The 22172-nt window shown below is 44.3% G+C and overlaps 1 protein-coding gene across 1 annotated transcript in view; it reads right to left on the bottom strand.

Annotated features, from left to right (window-relative positions):
- Positions 1–6410: 6410 nt before the first annotated feature.
- FARP2 (FERM, ARH/RhoGEF and pleckstrin domain protein 2) overlaps positions 6411–22172 on the bottom strand; it is a 229590-nt gene continuing 213828 nt past the window's right edge. Inside the window, exons 24-28 of the mRNA XM_065411292.1 lie at positions 19582–19700; positions 18684–18847; positions 11005–11112; positions 9977–10128; positions 6411–6501 (exon numbers count right to left, since the gene is read on the bottom strand). Of these exons, the coding sequence (XP_065267364.1) occupies positions 6411–6501; positions 9977–10128; positions 11005–11112; positions 18684–18847; positions 19582–19700 (634 nt within the window). The remainder of the gene's footprint in view (positions 6502–9976; positions 10129–11004; positions 11113–18683; positions 18848–19581; positions 19701–22172) is intronic.

Genomic DNA, 22172 nt, shown 5'->3' with positions numbered 1-22172 from the left:
CCCCCCTGTGTTTTGCTCTCATTAATGTAAGTTCTGTTTTGCAGTCCACATGCCTGGCCTTTAATTGCATACACACCATTTATGATCTGTGCTTCCTCCAAGGAACAAATTCTGCTATCATTTTTTCTCTATTCACTTTAATGGCTTCTGCTTTTTTCCTCCAGTGATGGGAGAACATTTAATCCACTTTCTGATCGCTTCATGCCAGGGTGGTGCTCCATGAGATCAGCAAGCCTCCAGTTCTAGGGAAGGCTGTGCCTCTCCAGCAGCTGAGACCAGAGCCATTGCAGACCTGCCCTGCATGCAGGGCAGAAGTCAGCAAATATCAACTCTCAAAACCCTCTTGCCATAGATAACAAGGATGGTCCAATGATTAGGCAGCTACCCTGGAAATCAGGAGGCAGATTCAACTCACTGCAGAGACTCCCTGTGCGGCCTTGGCCAAGTCACTTAACCTCTCTGGCTCAGTTCCCTGTCTGTAAAATGGGAACAAGAGCACTGCCCTGCCAAACAGGAGTGCTGTGAGGGTAAATACATTAGACTCTGAGGCACTGAGATACTGTGGTAATGGGGACCATATAAGTAGCCAAGATAGATAAAGAAATCCTTTAGGGTGTCATTTTTCTATGTAGAAAATTCATCAGAATTCCCCATTAGGTATTTAATTAATAACTTTTCCAGAGCTGCTGAAAGCTGCTACCTACTGTTGAATTTAAGCACTGTGCCCCACAATATGGGAAATTTAAAAGCAAACGTGTGTCAAGTCTCCCTGAAAGGAAAACTCTAAATGAAAAGCCAGGAGGTTACACAAACTAATAGCTCTCATGTTGCTCTCAGCTTGTTGGCTGGCCTGGCCTGCTATGGTTACTTTGATCTCCATTAAAAGCAGGCTTCCCACCTCCCTACCTGAATCCCACCAGCAATGACTTTTTCCCTTTTATAATGATCTGGAACCGTAACTTTTACACAACAGGCTCTTGGCATAGAAACACACATCCTCTTAGAACCCCTGTACTCACCAAAATACTGGTGTAACCGTTGCCACCCACATCCCAGTCCCTGAGAGACCACATTTTTTGTAACTGACAACCAGGATAGGGGTAGAAAGTGGCTGATTCCAAATATGGTTTTTTAAAGGGTGTCAAGTGATTAAAAAAATTAATCGCGATTAATCGCTCTGTTAAATACATTTTCAAATATATTGATTTAAATTACAACACAGAATACAAAGTGTACAGTGCTCGGTTTATATTTATTTTTATTACAAATATTTGCACTCTTAAAAACAAAAGAAATAGTATTTTTCAATTCTCCTAATACAAGTACACCTCTACCCCGATATAACGCTGTCCTCGGGAGCCAAAAAAATCTTACTGCATTATAGGTGAAACTGCGTTATATCGAACTTGCTTTGATCCACCGGAGTGCGCAGCCCTGCCCCCCCAGAGCGCTGCTTTACCCGTTATATCCGAATTTGTGTTATATCGGGTCGCGTTATATTGGGGTAGAGGTGCTGTAGTGCAATCTCTTTATCAGGAAAGTTGAACTTACAAATGTAGAATTATATACAAAAAAATAACTGCACTCAAAAACAAAACGATGTAAAACTTTAGAGCCTACAAGTCCACTCAGTTCTACTTCTTGTTCAGCAAATCGCTCAGACCAACAAGTTTATTTACATTTGCAAGAGATAATGTTGCCCACTCCTTGTTTACAATGTCACCTGAAAGTGAGAACAGGTGTTTGCATGGCACTGTTGTAGCTGGCATCACAAGATATTTACGTGACAGATGCGGTAAAGATTCATATATCCCTTCATGCTTCGCCCACCATTCCAGAGGACATGCATCTATGCTGATGACAGGTTCTGCTCGATACCGATCTAAAGCAGTGCAGACTGATGCACATTCATTTTCATCATCTGAGTCAGATGCCACCAGCAGAAGGCTGATTTTCTTTTTTTGGTGGTTCGGGTTCTGTAGTTTCCACATCAGACTGTTGCTCTTTTAAGACTTCTGAAAACATGCTCCACACCTCGTCCCTCTCAGATTTTGGAAGGCACTTGGGTAGAGTGCTGTAGCTACTTTTAGAAATCTCACATTGGTACCTTCTTGCATTTTGTCAAATCTGCAGTGAAAGTGTTCTTAAAACGAACAACATATGCTGGTCATCATCCGAGATTGCCACAACACGAAATATATGGCAGAATGCAGGTAAAAGAGCAGGAGACATACAATTCTCCCCCAAAGAGTGCAGTCACAAATTAATGCATTATTTTTTTAACGAGCGTCGTCAGCATGGAAGCATATCCTCTGGAATAGTGGCCAAAGCATGAAGCGGCATATGAATGTTTAGCATACCTGGCATGTAAATACCTAGCAATGCCGGCTAAAAAAAATACCATGCAAACACCTGTTCTCATTTTCAGGTGACATTGTAAATAAGAAGTGGGCAGCAGTATCTCCCATAAATGTAAACAAACGTGTTTATCTTCATGATTGGCTGAAGAAGAAGTAAGACTGAGTGGATTTGTTCGCTCAAAATTTTACACAGTTTTGTTTGAGTGCAGTAATGTAACAAAAAAAATCTACATTTGTAAATTGCACTTTCACGATAGAGATTGCACTACAGTACTTGTATGAGGTGAATTGAAAAATACCACTTTTGTTTAATTTTTACAGTGCAAATATTTGTAATAAAAATAATATAAAGTGAGCACTATACACTTTGTATTCTGTGTTGTAAATTGAAATAAAATATTTGAAAATGTAGAAAAACATCTAAAATATTTAATAAATTTCATTTGGTATTCTATTGTTTAACAGTGTGATTAAAACTGCGATGAATCACAATTAATTTTTTTAATCACGATTAATTTTTTTGAGTTAATTGCATGAGTCAACTGATTAATCCACAGCCCTAGTTTTTTTTCCCCAAGAGCTTTTTCAAACAGTATTGCTTTTTGATCAGGTGAAATCAGTAATGCAATACTTGTCAATGCATATAACTTACTCTTCAGGACTTTCCTCTTCTAATATACAAGGTAGATGGCAGCGCACTGGGTTGCTTAAGGCTAGAAAACTGTGAAGAGACTAAATCAGAGATGGGCAACTCTCAGGTACTAGAGGGCTAAAGAATCCTCTAACACACTTTGGTGGGCTAGGCAGTGCGATGCGGGGGTGGGAGGCACCAGGGTGAGTTAGAGAGAAAGTCCATCCTGCACTCACTCTGCAGCAGCAGCAGCTCCTGTCTGCTGAGGGCTGCACCCGACACCCTGCTCTGGTCTGTAGGCTCTCACCACAGCATCATGTGACAAATGCGTCTGTGCACACGCAGGGCCTTTGCCCCAGGATGTGCCACCCGCCCTCTTCCTGGCTCTGGCGCTGCCAGATCACCTACCCCAAGCTGGGCTGTGGTGAGCCAAATAAAATGATCCAGTGGGTCTGGTGTGGCCTCTGGGCCACCAGTTGCTCATTCTTGTACTAAATCAATGAGACACTACAAGGCCCAGTCAGCATGTATGGAATATATGAACTCACTGAGTCTTGTTGCTTGCAGAGTGGTAAACTCTGGCTCTTGAGAAAATGAGTCAGTGCCAGGCATTGTACAGAAGTATTGTGCAAGCTCTTTCTATACAGCTCTGCCAATGTAACATAATCCTCCCTGCTATTCCAGGTCCCTGTCTCTCCGGAGCAGATGATCAGTAATACCAGATGATGTGAGAAAATGTTCACTTGGGGCAAGGCTGAGAAAGGCATCTAACTTACCAGTAGCGGGTTTTTCAGACATACTGCCTCTGCACTGTAGGAAGTTGCATGCCACACTCATAAGCCATGGAATCATTTAAAGAAGTAAAAGAAATAGCAGATAACTAGAGCTATACAACAATGTTTTAAACCATCGCTGTAAAAGGGCCTTTGCTCCTAACAGACTTTAACTCCTCTCTGTCTCAAAGTCTAAGCAAAAGGCTATGGAGGAGAGTCAGTGTGGACATACTCAGAAAACTTCAATTACTGATAGGTAACACTCTTTTCTCCTTCATGAAAATTGCCTCTGCAGATCCCCACTGCAAGAGATTAACAAGCAGTTGAAATCCCAAGGACGGCGGCTGGGGATTTCTCATTCAAAAGGGAAGCTCCACTCTAAACTGGTTTCACTCATTCCTTTCAAACAGACCCTGGATGTTCATAGTGTGCATTACTGTTCTTGGGAAGAAGAGTCAAGCAGAGCATCATCCAGGAAAACAGATGAAGACAGTAGAAGCTCAACCACCTGTTACGGAGTCCAAAGCCTCTTCCCTCAAGCTGCAGAGCTAAGGAAAAAGAGGGTTTAATCAGCTCTGAAGAGGAGAAAAATCACACGTGTAATTCTTTGAAGATGCCATCACACAGGCTTACTACTCTGGGATCCATAGAGATCGCTGCAAAGCTCAAGAATAAGGTATTTCGCCTAGAACTGGTGACTGTCCCACCACTGACTCTAAAGGACCTAACTACCCAGCTTGCATGCAGACGTCACATACCTTCCCAAGAGCAGGAAAGCTTTAGAGTGAACACGGGCACACTGACAGAGCTTTACACTGAGCAACTGTTTACTTCCACCACCATGACATTTACCCTCAGCTAGGTTACAGCAGAAATGGCTAATAAACACACATTTATACATCTACAACAGTTTATTTTAAGACACTAATAAATTAAAAAAGTACATTTAACTTACAATGGACAACGGTCATTATGATGCACTGGTCCAGTCTCTGCTTCTTTATGGATGAAGGTGCCAAGTGAAAGGTCATGAAATCTTCTACCTAGAATCCTCCCATCTGGGATCCTAGTCCTTTCCCATCCAGCACACGTAAGACTTTGAACCAACAAACCCAGGAGTCTCTCTCTCTCTCTGGGGAAACAGTTGCACATGCAAGCACCTGTATCTCCCATGTTCCATAGGGGTCTCTGCTTTCCTCTTGTTTCTGTCATCCTCGCAACACACAGCACTTTCTTATCTCTCTCTAACACCTTATTGTTTCTTCCCTGACACAAATACTTTTCCACCTGAAATATAAATCAGCCCCTCTAAGCTATGTTACCTGTAAGCAGCATTTATTACTTTCAGCTTATTACAACTTTACCAGTCCTTAGATAAGGGGCATCCATAATTTGCCCAATCAAGTGCTGCATTGCACAGCATCCAAAGGAAACAGCAAATCTGCAGGAAGTGGGGCAGACTGAAACTATTTTTATCTTGAATATGGTGGCACAACCCCACAGAGAGCAGGTGCCAGGATATAATGCTCCACCTTGATGCAAGTGATCGTCACACCATGTTAAAGCTGAAGATGGATGCCACCTCCAGAGAGATAAGGGCTGGGATTTTCAAACACTCCTAAATAGCATAGGAACACAAGTATCAGTGACTTTCAATGGGGCTTATACTCCTATGTCACTTAGGCACCTTTGAAAATATCACTCAAGAGCAGCAACATATTGCATTGGAGGATGTTGTGGTTAGTTCTTTGGCCATCCCTGCCTTAAATAATGTCTCACTAGTGGAGGGTGATTAAAGGGTTTGTAAGAGGAGCCCTCCACTCCATGAGGGATGCAGAGGACTCTGGAGGTATAATAAATATATCTGGTAGGCCCCTCAGCATGCAGCAGAGCAGGCTCTGAGCTCTAAGGAAAGCATGTGTGTTCTTTCATACAGGTCTCCTGCTCCAAGCTGTAAAATGTGATACCTCTAAAACTAAAAGCTTCATGTTCTCCCCATTTCCCCCCACCCCCGAAAAAAGTGAAGTTGTTGCCATGACAATTTCCTGAAGAGCTCCATGATTTTACAGCAGCTGTATTTTCTGTTTGAAATTAAAGTGAATTCAGGCCTTCTGGCTGGATACATCTGCAGATCCCCAGTTAGTCCACGAAGTTTGTGGCCAGCAGGTTGAAGCTATGGCAGCTGACAGTCCAGAGGTTTAGCCACACTGAGTGTCAGAAGGGAACTCCCGGGAGCCAGAAAGCCTGATATCCGCAGTTATGGACCAAGAAACACAATTGACACACCCAATCACAATGAACATGTCCATCTGTCTCCATCAGGACATGCCAATGTATACCATACAGAACCCATAACTGGAACGCAATGGCATGCAGGCAGCAAACCATGGGATTCCCACAGAATAGGAATTTTGCAGCCATTGTTAAGGTTCATTACCTCTCCAGTTAGCTTTGACTGTAGCAGACTTTATATCTTCTAGTCCAGTCTAACCTGATGTGACCCCAGTTCATCACTCCCCTTGTCCATCTAACTTCCACACCAGGTGGAAACAAGCATCTCATGTTACTGCTTTATCAACCCCCCCACTCCTTGTTCCATCCCACCGCACTACAGATGTCTACAGCAGAGACCCAGCTCTGCCCCCTTCAGTTTGTGTGAATATCGTTTTCATCCATGGGAATCAACAGGCTCGATCTCCCTGGAGAATTTGTGGCTCTCTTAATCACTTCCATCCACCTGGCAAGAGAGGAACAACAGAACATTTACAACATTCAAGGCCACGTCCTTTGCTTACAAAACATTTCTGGGTTCAAATGTATTGAATTGGCTGCTGATCTATGGAGAATTTCTACAGTACAAAAATAGCTTGCACTCCTATATCACGCTTTCATCCAAGGATCTTCAAATGCTTTGGGTATGTCTTCACTTTGAGCTGGGGGGTGGTGGTGGGAGAGTGATTCCCAGGTTGAGGAGACCTGAGCTAGCATGCTGAATAGAGGGCATAGCCATGGTAGCATGAGTAGAGGAGGCACTACCCAACCCAAGTACATGCCCAACAGTTGCTAGATATGTACTCAGGTCAGCTAGCCCTTCCCATTGCTCCCCCTGCCATGGCTACATTCTATTTTTAGTAAGCTACCTCAATCAGAGCTAGCGCGGGATGTCTCCTCAAGCTGGGAATCACCCCCCAAGTCAAAGTACAAACACATACCCTGTAAAAACACTAAGGCTTGCAAACCCATGTGAAGTAGGCAGTCTGAACACCATTTTACTGCAGAGGGAAAAACGGGGTACAAAGAGAGGTGAAAGGATCTGATCAGCATCACACAGTGTGTGTAATGTCCTTACATTAATGAACAAACTGAGGGTAACGTGTTAAAATGTCTCAGAATCTGAACACTATTTGGAAAGTTAAAGTTCCACAAAGGATGCTAACTAGCCTATTGCAACCTAGAAATATATATAAAAAAGAGGGAGGGTCATGTAGTTGTGGGCTTGAAGCAGGTATTGGCTTGTCAACTGCATTGCATTAGAGGGAGTGTAATTCTCTTCAGGAGCCAGCAGTTTCCAGGAGTGAGGAAGTTTTATGTTTTCTTCCTTCAATAAGGCAATTACCCTGATTATCAGACTCTTTCCCCAATAGTTATATGGGAGGACAACCTGCAAACAGTCAAGTGATTTCTCATCACTAACACCATGGAAGTTTATTTTGAACCACTCCATATTTCAATCAAACAGCCAACTTTATATTCAAGGTATGGAGAGCAGCTGGCACCAAATAACTTGCAGACATATTTGGCCCTTTGGATAATCATTCACAGACTCACATAAGGAGTCCCTAGATCAGTCGTTCTCAAACTTTCATACTGGTGACCCCTTTCACACAGTAAGCCTTTGAGTGTGACCCCCTTTATAAATTAAAAACACTTTTTTTATATTGAACAGTATTATAAATGCTGGAGGTGAAGCAGGGTTTGGGAGTGGAGGCTGACAGCTTGTGACCCCCCCATGTAATAACCTCATAACCCCCAGTCTGAGAACCCCTGCCCTAGATCTAGTTTAATTGCCTTTCTCCAGTTGAGACATTTCACTGACTCATGTTTGTTAGATAAATGTCTATCTAACACTTTCAAGCCCCTCAAGTCTATTCTAAGAGTCTTAGGACTGTGAAAAGGATTAATATCTTCCATGAACAAGTTACTAAATGATCTTTTGATAGACCCAAGGTCAGAGAAACCTGGGAGGATACCTCTGGAGATAACCAACATTGGAATGGAGGCCACAAGGCAATACCTAAAATGTCCACTAGAGATTGTATTAGAAAAATGCAGTATGAAAATTATACAGAAATTGTCTCTCTCTCCTGTTCCCTGGAGTAAACTGTACTGGGCTTGGGCCCTGCCTGAAGAGAAGACTGAACCCACTGTGGGTGATGCTGCCCAAGGGCAGTCTTGTTTTGGGAAGTTAGCACCATGCACCTGGTTTTGTATTCAGGCTCACTGGATTCTCCTGTATTTTTATTAGGACAGCTCTCTTCATTTAAGAGGTCATCCTTGGCCACTGAGAACTATTTGAGACTGTACCTCTTTAAAGTATGGAAAGAAACTCTTATAAAATGGGTAAAAAATGTCCCACTCTCGCTATCATTCTGGAAATCACTACTTCTAGGAATCCTGTTACTGGGAAAAACACGGCAATTATGAGAAAAACTCTAAATCAATTATATGTGGCTTGGAGATTTTTCTTAAACTTACTTTCTGAAAAAGTCAAAAAGATAGGGACTCAGGGTTGGAACTATTCCAGAACACTGTGACCCATACAATATGAGACTTGCTGACAAGAGTTTGATGCTCTCAAGTGGGGATGGGGAGACTTCTCTTTCCTTACAGGAGGTAGAAGGAATATAGGGAGAACACAAAATAATAATATATGGAGATATACCTATCTCATAGAACTGGAAGGGACCCCGAAAGGTCATCGAGTCCAGCCCCGTGCCTTCACTAGCAGGACCAAGTACTGATTTTTGCCCCAGATCCTTAAGTGGCCCCCTCAAGGATTGAACTCAACCCTGGGTTTAGCAGGCCAATGCTCAAACCACTGAGCTATCCCTCCCCAAATATTGGCCCAAGAGATTATGTTCCTGCTTTCTAGAAGAAACTCAGTTTTCTGGTTCAATTGACTGGTGTATAAAATTGCACCTAGTTCTCTTGCATACAGTATAATTTAAAATGTAAGTTTTGAGTATGAATGTATTGCAGTACAAACAGCATTCAAAAAATGTCACGGGGCAAGACAGTTGCAAAGACAGCAATAGAACACAGAACTCCTAACTCCCAGCCGTGTGTTCTAACCTGTATACCAGGCCCCCTCTCTCTTTGAAAAACAAAAAGATTTCTGCTGTACCTAAATAATAACCTCTCTCAATGAACTGTATGTCAAAGGCTGCCTGGGCCCAGTGTGGATATACTGGGTATGGTGGGCAAGGTAATGGGCACCACACAGAGGGTATATACCTCCACACATGCTACATTACCCAGATTCATTGGGATTTCTAGTATGTCACAGTAGAGAAGGAAGTTGGATCTCCAACTAGGCAGAACCACCAGCCATAGGCGCCAACTCTGTGGGTGCTCCAGGACCGACCAGCAGCCAAGCTCCCCTCCCTCCCCCTCCCAGCAGCCTCCTGCCTGCCAGTGGCCCCACCAATCAACTCCTCCCCCTCCCTCCCAGCGCCTCCCGCCCGCTGCAGATCAGCTATTTCACGGCGTGCAGGAGGCTCTGGGAGGGGGAGGAGCGAGGATGGGGCACGCTTGGGGGTGGAATTGGACAGGAAGAGACGGAGTGGAACTGGGGGCTTGGGGAAGGGGTAGAGGGGGGGCGGAGCCGGGGTGGGAAGAGGCAGGGCAGGGGTGGGAGCTTGGGGGAAGGGCCTGGGCACCCCGGGGGAAACTTGGAAGCTGGTACATGCCACCAACTATTCCCCTCAGAAAGGAGTAGAGGTCTGAAGCAGTAACCACAGAGGAGCTTTGCAGCCATCAGGGATGGTGAGGGAAAGGATTCCCTCTTTCTAGGAACCCAGGGGATCCCCATGGGGGTACTTGGATTGTGCACAGCAACAAGGACTGGGATCTAAAATCTCAACTCTGGACTACCCACTGGTGGCTAAAGCAAATATTAGACTCTGAGATGGATGCAGGAAGCATAAATTTACCTCTCAAAGGTGTACTTGCTCTCGGCCCTGAAGAAATACACATGGGACTTGAACTGCAACTTGAAGACATAATCCTTCTGAATGCCATCTGCCTCCACTGGGGTGCTGACTGTGTAGCCAAGTAGTGGGAGACTGGCCAATGGATAATCATCCTGGAACATAGCCAAATAGTGCAGTTCTTGGTGAAAGCCATCCTTTACCAGTCAGCACATGGACAGCAATCGCAGAGCATGTGTTTGATCTTTCATATTGTACAGTCAAGAATGGCTTTATTTTCTCTTAGCAGGGGGTGATAAGAGAAGCTGCCTTTCCATCTATTTTGAGACCCGTATGTTGTAAATTATGATGAAATTTTCCCCAAGCTTGCTTAATTATTTTAATAAAATTACATGCCTCTATTCCCCTGCCTCTCACTGTCTCCTGGATTTCCCCCACTGTCTCTCTCAAATCCAGAGCACTATTCCCACAGCAAAACAAAGATTTTGTTCCCAATAACACTGTTTCCTCAAGGCAAGAAGCCCATATAACATGAAAGAGGTTTACTGGGCTAATGAGGACTGAAGGAGCAGGTAGCATTGTGGCAACATTCACAAATCACTCCACTGTCACAGGAATTCCTGAGGCCTATTTCAAATCATTAGTTGTGCTGAACTTTAAAAGGAGTGGGGAAGATTGGACTGGCATCTAAACACAAAGGAAGAGGAAAGGTGTAGGTGAAAGGTTCATTAATCAACTTGACCTCCTTTAGCCTCTACTTCAAGAGACTCCCACCCCTCACACTTCCCACTTACAAAACAGGATATTCTGATTAAAACTGCGATAGAAAGGCCCTTAGCCTTAGGGAGCCTGACTCCATTAATTGCTGCTGGCTATTTTTCTTGCTACATGCCTTTGGAGTTAGGCTCCAAATTCAGTGCAGATGATAGATGGTTGCAAAATGCACCTAGAGGACAGTAAAGAGTTATATCTGTGTCTTCCGTCCAGTATCTCTCCCCTTGTCCCCATATTGTTCCACTACTATAGCATACCTGGTGAGTTTTGTAGAAGAACAAACAGAAGTTGGTGAAGACAACCCAGAGCTTTTGCCAGCCATTACTATTTTTGAATTTCCTCAGCAGGTACCCTGAAAGCTGATTCTAGCAATGAAGAAAAAGAAAACCAATGTGAGATCACTGATCACTCTCCCCAAGAACAAGACAAATGCTGCTGCTGGCACTATTCCATATGCTGACTGATGTTCCCTATTGTGGCTGCTTCTAGACAATGCAGAACAATTAACAGACAGTCTTTTTCCTATGCTTTGAGAGACTTCTAGGATGTTCCAGTTACTGATGGAATGCCTTAGTGCATTTTTGCATTGTCAATTTGCCACCTACACAAAATGGTCTGCTTTCACATTGCAAAACAGTTAAATATGCATGGCATTTTCACCTCAACAGAAGATGGTTGAACTTGATTATGTGATTATTTACCAATTGTTACTGTATGGGTTTCTAATTCTATTATACCAATGATTTACCATCCATAGCACCTCACTAAGAAGAGAATGATCTTGAAAAAGGGCTCCCCAAAAATCTAGCCCTACCATTGTCACCGTCCGCATCCTGTCTTCCTGAAACATGCTAAGAATTAAGTGGCAACATCCACCAAGACACTGCATTCAGTTTATTTGAGCGAGATCAAAAATAAAACATGAGAAGAAACAAGCAAAAAAGGATTCTTGATTGACATTGGGGTTCTGGACCAGGATACGACTACATAAAGCTGAGCTAGGAGTGGACAGCATGTTGCAGGGAAGCATTATTTAAGTTAATATACTGGTATATTGGAACCTGAGTAATACAATAGTGGTACAGTGAGATGAGAAACAGATGTGGCTAAAACTACAGGAAGAAATTACAGCATATTAGTTTTATATCCAATGAAAAAGAAAAAGAAAGCCCAGAGTTTAGGTTGGTGTAGCATAAACTGAAAGGATATCAGGGCTATTTTTGGAAGGTGAGACAAAGATATCAATGGACTTCCGCACCAATCACCAAACATCACAACTTCCATTCTGAATGTGTCAGGCATTCTCACACTTGCACAATGTTTATGGTGCAGGGGAGAGGAAAGTAGGTGAGAGGAACGTAGGTGAGAGGAACTAGAATTTTTTTCTGCTTTGGACTCAACTCAGTGTTTTAGAGGTGTTTTTACCTGCATCATGCATAAGTAATCAGAGAGGGATAGGCTCTGGTTCCGGTACCAGCAAACATGGGTGATTGTGTTGGGCCGATGGGTCTGGCCCAGCAAATAGTGAGGAGAAAGCTCTGGAGAAACAGCAAGAAAACAGAAAACTGAGCCAAGAGAGAGAGAAAATAAAGCTTTAGAAAAAGAAAAAGTGATGTAAGAAAAGCATCTGTTAAATGACAAAGAAATGTGAAAAAGTCATTGTATTAGAATCTGAAATACAGAGCAAAGCAAAAAGGTGCTGGGAGAACTCATACTGCAATCCTAGAGTCAGTGGTATAAAGTTCACAGCACTTCAGATATCACAGTGATCTGGTGGCATTCATAAATTTGCCAAAGGAAGCAAGGCCAGGTTCCTTCAAACGGGATCCAGTTTGCCTGCTGGCAAGATGACAAACTCATGGTCTCCACGCCAATGTAAAAGGTTTATAAAACTTCCAACAATGAGCTTATTAGTTTGCTATGTAAACCATGAAAATCTAGGTGCTCCATTTTAATGCCCAGCTGCACTTCCTTCCATTAAACCTGAGTGCTTTGAGAACAGAACTCTCAGGAAGATAAGAAGGTGGAAATATGCGAAGGTACTAAAGTAACCATGTTTTCTCCTTCAAGGCAACTACTACATATTCCCACTTGTGGGAATCTAGCAAGCAGTACGATCCTCCTGGAAGGTGGGCCAGGGAGATTTAACTAAACAAGGATTGCAGAACTGCCTCCCAAAGGAAGCCTCAAATCTAGATACAAAGTCAAGAGTAATGCTGTGTGTGTACAGAAATCCAGGTGGCAGCCCTACAGATTTTTATAGTGTAAACACAGGGAGAGTGAGCTCTAACACACTGAATACTGGCACACCAGCTAATATAGAACAAGTCTCTATAAACAGCTTGATAAACTTAGGGTATGTCTACACTACGAAATTAGGTCGAATTTATAGAAGCGGGTTTTATAGAAATCGGTTGTATACAGCCGATTGTGTGTGTCCCCACATAAAATGCTCTAAGTGCATTAAGTCGGCGGACTGCGTCCACAGTACCGAGGCTAGCGTCGACTTCTGGAGCGTTGCACTGTGGGTAGCTATCCCACAGTTCCCGCAGTCTCCGCTGCCCATTGGAATTCTGGGTTGAGATCCCAATGCCTGAATGATGCAAAACAGTGTCGCGGGGGGTTCTGGGTACATGTCGTCAGGAACCTCCCCCTCAGTCAGAGCAACGGCAGACAATCGATTCGCGCCTTTTTACCTGGGTTACCTGTGCAGACAACATACCACGCCAAGCATGGAGCCCGCTCAGCTCAGCTCACCATCACCATATGTCCTCTGGGTGCCGGCAGACGTGGTACTGCATTGCTACACAGCAGCAGCTAATTGCCTTTTGGCAGTAGATGGTGCAGTATGACTGGTAGCCTTCATCAGCAATCTGGGTGCTGGCAGACGTGGGGCTGGCAGACATGGGGCTGCATTGCATACAGCAGCAGCCCCTTGCCTTTTGGTAGAAGATGGTATATTACGACTGGTATCCATCGTCATCGTACTGCAGTGGCTGTCAATCATGGGCACCTGGGCAGATATGCTCAGTCCTATCGAACTGTCTTGATGATGATGGCTATCAGTCGTAGTATGCTATTTTCTGCCAAGCGCCCAGTATTTTCTGCCAAGCACCCAGAAGATGCCGAGGGCTATCAGTCATGCTGCACCGTCGTCTGCCAGCTTAAGGTGTAAAAAATAGATTTGTTCTGTATTCATTTGCTTCCCCCTCCCTCCGTGAAATCAACGGCCTGCTAAACCCAGGGTTTTGAGTTCAATCTTTGGGGGGGGCCATTCTGTGTGACAGTTGTTTGTGTTTCTCCCTGACGCACAGCCACCTTTGTTGATTTTAATTCCCTGTACCTGTACGCCATGTCGTCACTCGCCCCTCCCTCCCTCCGTCCGTCAGATACTAGTTTCGCGCCTTTTTTCAGACCAGACGCCATAGCACTGGGATCATGGAGCCCGCTCAGATCACCGCGGCAATTATGAGCACTATGAACACCACGCGCATTGTCCTGGAGTATATGCAGAGCCAGGACATGCCAAAGCAAAACCAGGACCAGCCGAGGAGGCGATTGCAGCGCGGCGACGAGAGTAATGAGAAAATTGACATGGACATAGACCTCTCACAAGGCACAGGCCCCAGCAATGTGCAAATCATGGTGTTACTGGGGCAGGTTCATGCCGTGGAACGCCGATTCTGGGCCCGGGAAACAAGCACAGACTGGTGGGACCGCATCGTGCTGCAGGTGTGGGACGATTCCCAGTGGCTGCAAAACTTTCGCATGCGTAAGGGCACTTTCATGGAACTTTGTGACTTGCTTTCCCCTGCCCTGAAGCGCCACAATACCAGGATGAGAGCAGCCCTCACAGTTGAGAAGTGAGTGGCGATAGCCCTGTGGAAGCTTGCAACGCCAGACAGCTACCGGTCAGTCGGGAATCAATTTGGAGTGGGCAAATCTACTGTGGGGGCTGCTGTGATCCAAGTTGCCAGGGCAATGAAAGACCTGGTGATATCAAGGGTAGGGACTCTGGGAAACGTGCAGGCCATAGTGGATGGCTTTGCTGCAATGGGATTCCCAAACTGTGGTGGGGCGATAGACGGAACCCATATGCCTATCTTGTCACCGGAGCACCAAGCCACCGAGTACATAAACCGCAAGGGGTACTTTTCAATGCTGCTGCAATCCCTGGTGGATCACAAGGGACGTTTCACCAACATCAACGTGGGATGGCCGGGAAAGGTACATGATGCTCGCGTCTTCAGGCACTCTGCTCTGTTTCGAAAGCTGGAGGAAGGGACTTTCTTCCCGGACCAGAAAATAACCATTGGGGATGTTGAAATGCCTATCGTGATCCTTGGGGACCCAGCCTACCCCTTAATGCCATGGCTCATGAAGCCGTACACAGGCAGCCTGGACAGTAGTCAGGACCTGTTCAACTACAGGCCGAGCAAGTGCCGAATGGTGGTGGAATGTGCATTTGGACGTTTAAAAGCGCGTTGGCGCAGCTTACTGACTCGCTCAGACCTCAGCGAAAAGAATATCCCCATTGTTATTGCTGCTTGCTGTGCACTCCACAATATCTGTGAGAGTAAGGGGGAGACATTTATGGCGGGGTGGGAGGTTGAGGCAAATCCGCTGATTACGCGCAGCCAGACACCAGGGCGGTTAGAAGAGCACAGCAGGGCGCGGTGCGCATCAGAGAAGCTTTGAAAACGAATTTTGTGACTGGCCAGGCTACGGTGTGAAATTTCTGTTTGTTTCTCCTTGATGAACCCTCCGCCCCTCCCCCCCACCCGGTTCACTCTACTTCCCTGTAAACCAACCACCCCACCCTCCCCTCCCCGCTTCGAGCACCACTTGCAGAGGCAATAAAGTCATTGTTACTTCACATTCATGCATTCTTTATTACTTCATCACACAACTAGGGGGATAATTGCCAAGGTAGCCCGGGATGGGTGGGGGAGGAGGGAAGGAAAAGGACACACTGCAGTTTAAAACTTTAACTCTTATTGAAGGCCAGCCTTCTGATGCTCGGGCAATCATCTGGGGTGGAGTGACCGGGTGGCCGGAGGCCCCCCCACCGTGTTCTTGGGCGTCTGGGTGAGGAGGCTATGGAACTTGGGGAGGAGGGCTGTTGGTTACACAGGGGCTGTAGCGGCGGTCTCTGCTCCTGCTGCCTTTCCTGCAGCTCAACCATACGCTGGAGCATATCAGTTTGATGCTCCAGCAGCCGGAGCATCGACTCTTGCCTTCTGTCTGCAAGCTGACGCCACCTATCATCTTCAGCCCGCCACTTGCTCTGTTCATCCCGCGATTCAGCCCGCCTCCTCTCCTCTCGTTCATACTGTGCTTTTCTGTAGTCTGACATTGACTGCCTCCATGCATTCTGCTGTGCTCTTTCAGCGTGGGAGGACATCTGGAGCTCCGTGAACATATCATCCCGAGTCTGCCGTTTTCTCCGTCTAATTTTCACTAGCCTCTGTGAAGGAGAAACATTTGCAGGTGGTGGAGGAGAAGGGAGAGGTGGTTAAAAAAGACACATTTTAGAGAACAATGGGTACACTCACATTAAAGTTTGCTGTTCACATTACACAGCACATGTGCTTTAATTACAAGGTCGCATTTTTCCTCTTATATTGAGGGCCTGCCGGTTTGGTGTGAGAGATCACTCACGCAGTGCCAGGCCACAGATTTTGGCTTGCAGGCAGCCATGGTAAGCCACAGTCTTTTGGCTTTTTTAACCTTCTTAACATGTGGGAATGGTTTCAAACAGTAGCGCCCTCATTTCCCATACCAAGCACCCGTTGGGTTGGCCATTTAAAATGGGTTTGCAATGTAAAAGGAGGGGCTGCGGTTTCCGGGTTAACATGCAGCACAAACCCAACTAACCCCCCTCCCCCCCCACACCCAATTATTGGGGATGATCACCCCTCCCCCCCACCGCGTGGCTAACAGCGGGGAACATTTCTGTTCAGCAGAGCAGGAAGGGGCACCTCTGAATGTCCCCTTAATAAAATCGCCCCATTTCAACCAGGTGACCGTGAATGATATCACTCTCCTGAGGATAACAAAGAGCGATAAGGAATGGATGTTGTCTGCATGCCAGCAAACACCGGGACCATACGCTGCCATGCTTTGTTATGCAATGATTCCAGACTACGTGCTACCGGCCTGGCGTGGTAAAGTGTCCTACCATGGCGGACGGGATAAGGCAGCCCTCCCCAGAAACCTTTTGCAAAGGCTTTGGGAGTACATGAAGGAGAGTTTTCTGGAGATGTCCCTGGAGGATTTCCGCTCCATCCCCATACACGTTAACAGACTTTTCCAGTAGCTGTACTGGCCGCGATTGCCAGGGCAAATTAATCATTAAACACGCTTGCTTTTAAACCATGTGTAATATTTACAAAGGTACACTCACCAGAGGTCCCCTGTGTGCCCTCAGGGTCTGGGAGCACGCCTTGGGTGAGTTCGGGGGTTACTGGTTCCAGGTCCAGGGTGATAAACATATCCTGGCTGTTGGGGAAACCGGTTTCTCTGCTTCCTTGCTGCTGTGAGCTATCTACATTATCTTCATCCTCATCTTCCTCGTACCCCGAACCCGCTTCCCTGTGTGTTTCTCCAGTGAGGGAGTCATAGCACATGGTTGGGGTAGTGGTGGCTGCACCCCCTAGCATGGCATGCAGCTCCGCGTAGAAGCGGCATGTTTGCGGCTCTGCCCCGGACCTTCCGTTTGCCTCTCTGTCTTTGTGGTAGGCTTGCCTTAGCTCCTTAATTTTCACGCGGCACTGCTGTGCGTCCCTGTTATGGCCTCTGTCCTTCATGGCCTTGGAGACCTTTTCTAATATTTTGCCATTTCGTTTACTGCTACGGAGTTCAGCTAGCACTGATTCATCTCCCCATATGGCGAGCAGATCCCGTACCTCCCGTTCGGTCCATGATGGAGCTCTTTTGCAATCCTGGGACTCCATCATGGTTACCTGTGCTAATGAGCTCTGCGTGGTCACCTGTGATCTCCACGCTGAGCAAACAGGAAATGAAATTCAAACGTTCGCGGGGCTTTTCCTGTCTACCTGGTCAGTGCATCTGAGTTGAGAGTGCTGTCCAGAGCGGTCACAATGAAGCACTGTGGGATAGCTCCCGGAGGCCAATAACGTCGAATTCCGTCCACACTACCCCAATTCCAACCCGCTAAGGCCGATTTTATCGCTAATCCCCTCGTCGGAGGTGGAGTAAAGAAACCGGTTTAAAGGGCCCTTTAAGTCGAAAGAAAGGGCTTCGTCGTGTGAACGTGTCCAGGCTTAATTCGATTTAACGCTGCTAAAGTCGACCTAAACTCGTAGTGTAGACCAGGCCTTAGACAAATGTTGAATGGAAATGGCACTCCCTGCTTCCCAAAGCTCAGCAGGGCTGGTTCAGGGGAGGGTACATCGCACAAATGGGAATATGCAGAGGCCCTCTCGAAGGAGAAATAGTTCAACTTTATGAAAATATTGAGAGTAAAGCAGTTTCTAAGTCCAGGGACAATGAACGAAGTACAGTAGCTAATTAGCACCCAATCCCAGGGTGTGGTAGCTCAGGATTGGCCCTAAACTAGAACACCATTGGCAGAAAGAGAAAAATAGCCAGTTCCCTCTGGAGAGGCTGAGGATCTCAAGAAACTCAAGTTAAAAATTCTGTCCTAGAAGTTTCCTAGTTTTCCTTTTACATTTTTCTTCTTCAAAACACTCCCTTGAATAAGAACACTGTGGTGGGGTAGCAACATGTGTACATGTATACACACAGACACACATGCATGTTCAAACATTTATTAACCTTTCACTCACTCACTCTCTCTCTCTCTGATCACCACAGAAATGACTGATGGTAACAAACGTATACTGGAGGAAGATCAGGTGGTGAATGAGTTGAGACAGACATTGAGAAGTGAGAGCTGTGCCCTATAGGGTACCTCGACGGCCACACTGTGGTCAGTCATGGAGACACTGGTGTTGCGGTACCAGCACACGTGCATTGTAGTGTTGGCACGGTGGTGGCTCTGCCTGTCCAGGGAGCTACGAGAAGACTGTATGTCATCTTCGGATTCCTGCTCTAGAGAGACCTCATCAGAGGATCCTGGGGGAGGAGAATTCAGCGGCAGTTTAAGAAAACTGTGATACATAGCCTGTGGCAGAAACTGGGATTCCTCGGAACGTCTGCAACTTTTTCTTGAACCTACCCAACACTAACAGACATCAGCATGAATTTGTTACATAGCTCCTGAAAGTCACACTGAACAGATCATTCTGGCTGTCACGATCCAACTGTGTTTGGGATATCTGACTCATAGAAATAAAAAATGCAGCTTGTATTAAAACGCTGAGCATATGTTTTACAATATCACATCCAGAGAAGCATGTGACTTGGAAAGAGCCCCTTCTCACTGTGCAACAGAGAAAATTCACTGAAAAAAGGAATGTCACATGCTTCATCACAGACCACGGTAAAAACACACAGTTTTCAGTCTACGAGAGGCTGTCAGGAACTTCTTGTCCATCAAAGATACCAGCTTCTATGGACTGGAAAAAGCACTGTGTGGTTAAACAGAGGAATATTCTCCAAAATAAGAGATGGTTAAGGGGATTATGGACCATGCAAAACACATTATTGCTTTGCAGCACAAACTTCTATCTGCTGAGTCTCAAAATACCAGAAACATCACTCTAGCTAGGGGAGTCTACTCTAAGGAAAATAAGGAAACAGCACTCCATTAGTATATACCACTTATCCTTCCTGTCTGAGAATTTGGAAGATGCAGAGATCACAGCACCATTTGCATTATGTCAATAAAGAAGGAAAATGCTACTTACTGTTAGAGCGATTACACATGGAGCTTTCCAAAAACGTGTCATATTTCTCACTAGATTTTTTGGCCATTTCAATCGCCATGTTTAGGTCTTCCATCCACTTCCCCATCTCCAGACGGGTACTGCAAAACAAAGAGTGCTGCTGGCTAAGCATCCTGGTTTTGGACTGGGACATAGTGCTAGATTTTTGAATCAAGATGAACTTTGATATCCCAGCATTTTGAGCTACCAAAATATGATGTTTGTTCACAGTTTATCATATAGCAACAGAAGCAGCTTTCCTGACAGGGATTTAAGTTCCACAACTTCAAGTGTGCAAAGTCATAGAAAATTTCACTCCTCCCCATCCTTCTGCCATCTGAAATCAACCTGGGCTTGTTTGAAAAGTATAGAGAACAGTTGCAATGCTCATTGGCCCATCCTGTGCAATGGTAACTAGTTAAGTTGATCTCCCCTGAACCTAATTCCCTCCAGACCTGAGCTATGACACTACTCTCAAGGGAGCTGATGTACCCAAATTTTTAAAACAGAAGCCCTTTAAAAAAACCCAACATTTTCCAACCTATATCACATAGAATAGGAGACATTTGTGGTAACTAACTATAAGGAAAACCTAGTAACCTCAGATAATTATGTGTGGTAACTGCTGGCAAAAGCTGACTCTTTAGTTGGTGACCACTTTACTAAGGAGTACTTGTGGCACCTTAGAGACTAACAAATTTATTTGAGCATAAGCTTTCGTGGACTAAAACCCACTTTATCGGATGCATGCAGTGGAAAATACAGTAGGAAGATATATATACATATGAAGTGTGTTTTAGCCCACGAAAGCTTATGCTCAAATAAATTTGTTAGTCTCTACGGTGCCACAAGTACTCCTTGTTCTTTTTGCTGATACAGACTAACACAGCTACCACTCTGAAACTTTACTAAGTGATTCCTTATGAAGCCTTCCTTATGAATCATACACAATCTACTGAAAAGGTGAGAGAATGAACAGCAGACCTGTCAGACTCAACTGCTGTATAATTTTAACAACATGTTCTAGGGTTGTGTGCCATACATATTTTGGGATGAAATTACAAGGAATATCATCATTCTTTATATGGGCTTTATGACTTATCTACTTTTTTTGAGATAAGAAATATTTTCAGACTGAAGATCATATTAAAGGAAGGCATCTTAGACTGGGTAGGTAGAATGACACTGAAAATGATAATACTGAAGCATTTGAAGGATGGCACTCCTTTTAAAAAGGATGTCTATTTTAGCTTTCATCTTCAGAGTAAAACAGAGAATGAAGGATGTTGAAGATTTATTCCAGAACATATGGTAACCATTTATAGATTATATGGATGACACTGTGATTACTGGGTAAGAACTTCATAGGTCATATTTTTTATTTTCTGGAATAGTTGCTACAGCGTAAATTTTTCCTTTTAGTATCAAGACAAAGCATTTGTTCTTTTTTAAGTTTTAGAAAAATCCTGTCAAACATTTCCAAGTTATGACGGGGTGAAAAAAATTATATACTCTTCTGATTTTAAGCATATTTCAAAGCTGGTTTTTTGGCTCACAGTTGACTAAAAAATGGCTGAACTTCAAAACTGACATTTTCAGGTAAGCTAGCACTCGAAAAGGGTTCGTTTAGTCCTTTTGCTAATATGCAAAATATAAAATAAGTGACTAGTAAGCCATTAAAAACTTGATTTCACAAATGTTTGGCAATAGCTTTTGCTAACATTAGGAGCTATGAAATTAGCTGAATAAAAAAAACCTATAAAGAATATGTAATCTTTAGATTAAGGGCTCCAATTCTGCATCACCCGTGCATGCATAACTTCAACTGAATCCCATGGGAATTTTAGATGCACAAGAACTACTGGGGTATGTTCCTAGGAGATTGTAGAAATTGTAAATTAAATTTTACATTTGGAGTATAGAGAGATTACATCTTGAGTATAAAGAAAAACAATAAACCTGAGTGACGGTAAACCAACAAACAATAAACCAATCCAGTTTTAAAAGCATCTTTTTAGCAACAAATATTACAAATTCTGTAGTGAAATACAATGGTTTACCTTACTGTAACATTGAGGTAACAAATTTATATGCTCCAAATCTGGAAATGGAAAAGTTTAGGTTCTCACTAATTTAGCCAGTCTCTTTGTACATCCTGTCCTTTTTACAGCATATATTTATCACCTTAGTGTGAAGTTTTGCCTTGCAAATGTATCAATCCCAACTGCAATCCTTATGTAGGCAAAGCTCACATTGAATTAACTGGAGACTTCCCTCAGTAATAACTAAATAAAGACTGAAAGATTTAGCTTATAGGTCATGTAAATATTCTATTTTCTAATCACTTACAAAAAAAGCAAATTACAGAGAACTGAATATTGTGCAGAAGAAAAGTTCACTTTTGTAAATCAGTTCTCTGGATTATGTACCATTCCTTCTAGGTCACGTCTTTTACTATCTATCTGAAAGCTGTAATATGAGGGAAAGGTCTTGATTTATTGTTGTGTTGTTCAGCAGGGAGCTGCTAACACTCAATTTTCTAAAAGAGAAAAGGGCTAAGTTGAAACGAACTT

Source organism: Emys orbicularis, chromosome 9, assembly GCF_028017835.1.
Source record: "Emys orbicularis isolate rEmyOrb1 chromosome 9, rEmyOrb1.hap1, whole genome shotgun sequence".
Classification (NCBI taxonomy): Eukaryota; Metazoa; Chordata; order Testudines; family Emydidae; genus Emys; species Emys orbicularis.
The sequence above is the reverse complement of the archived record's forward strand: the minus strand, read 5'-3'. Positions and strand labels throughout refer to the sequence as shown.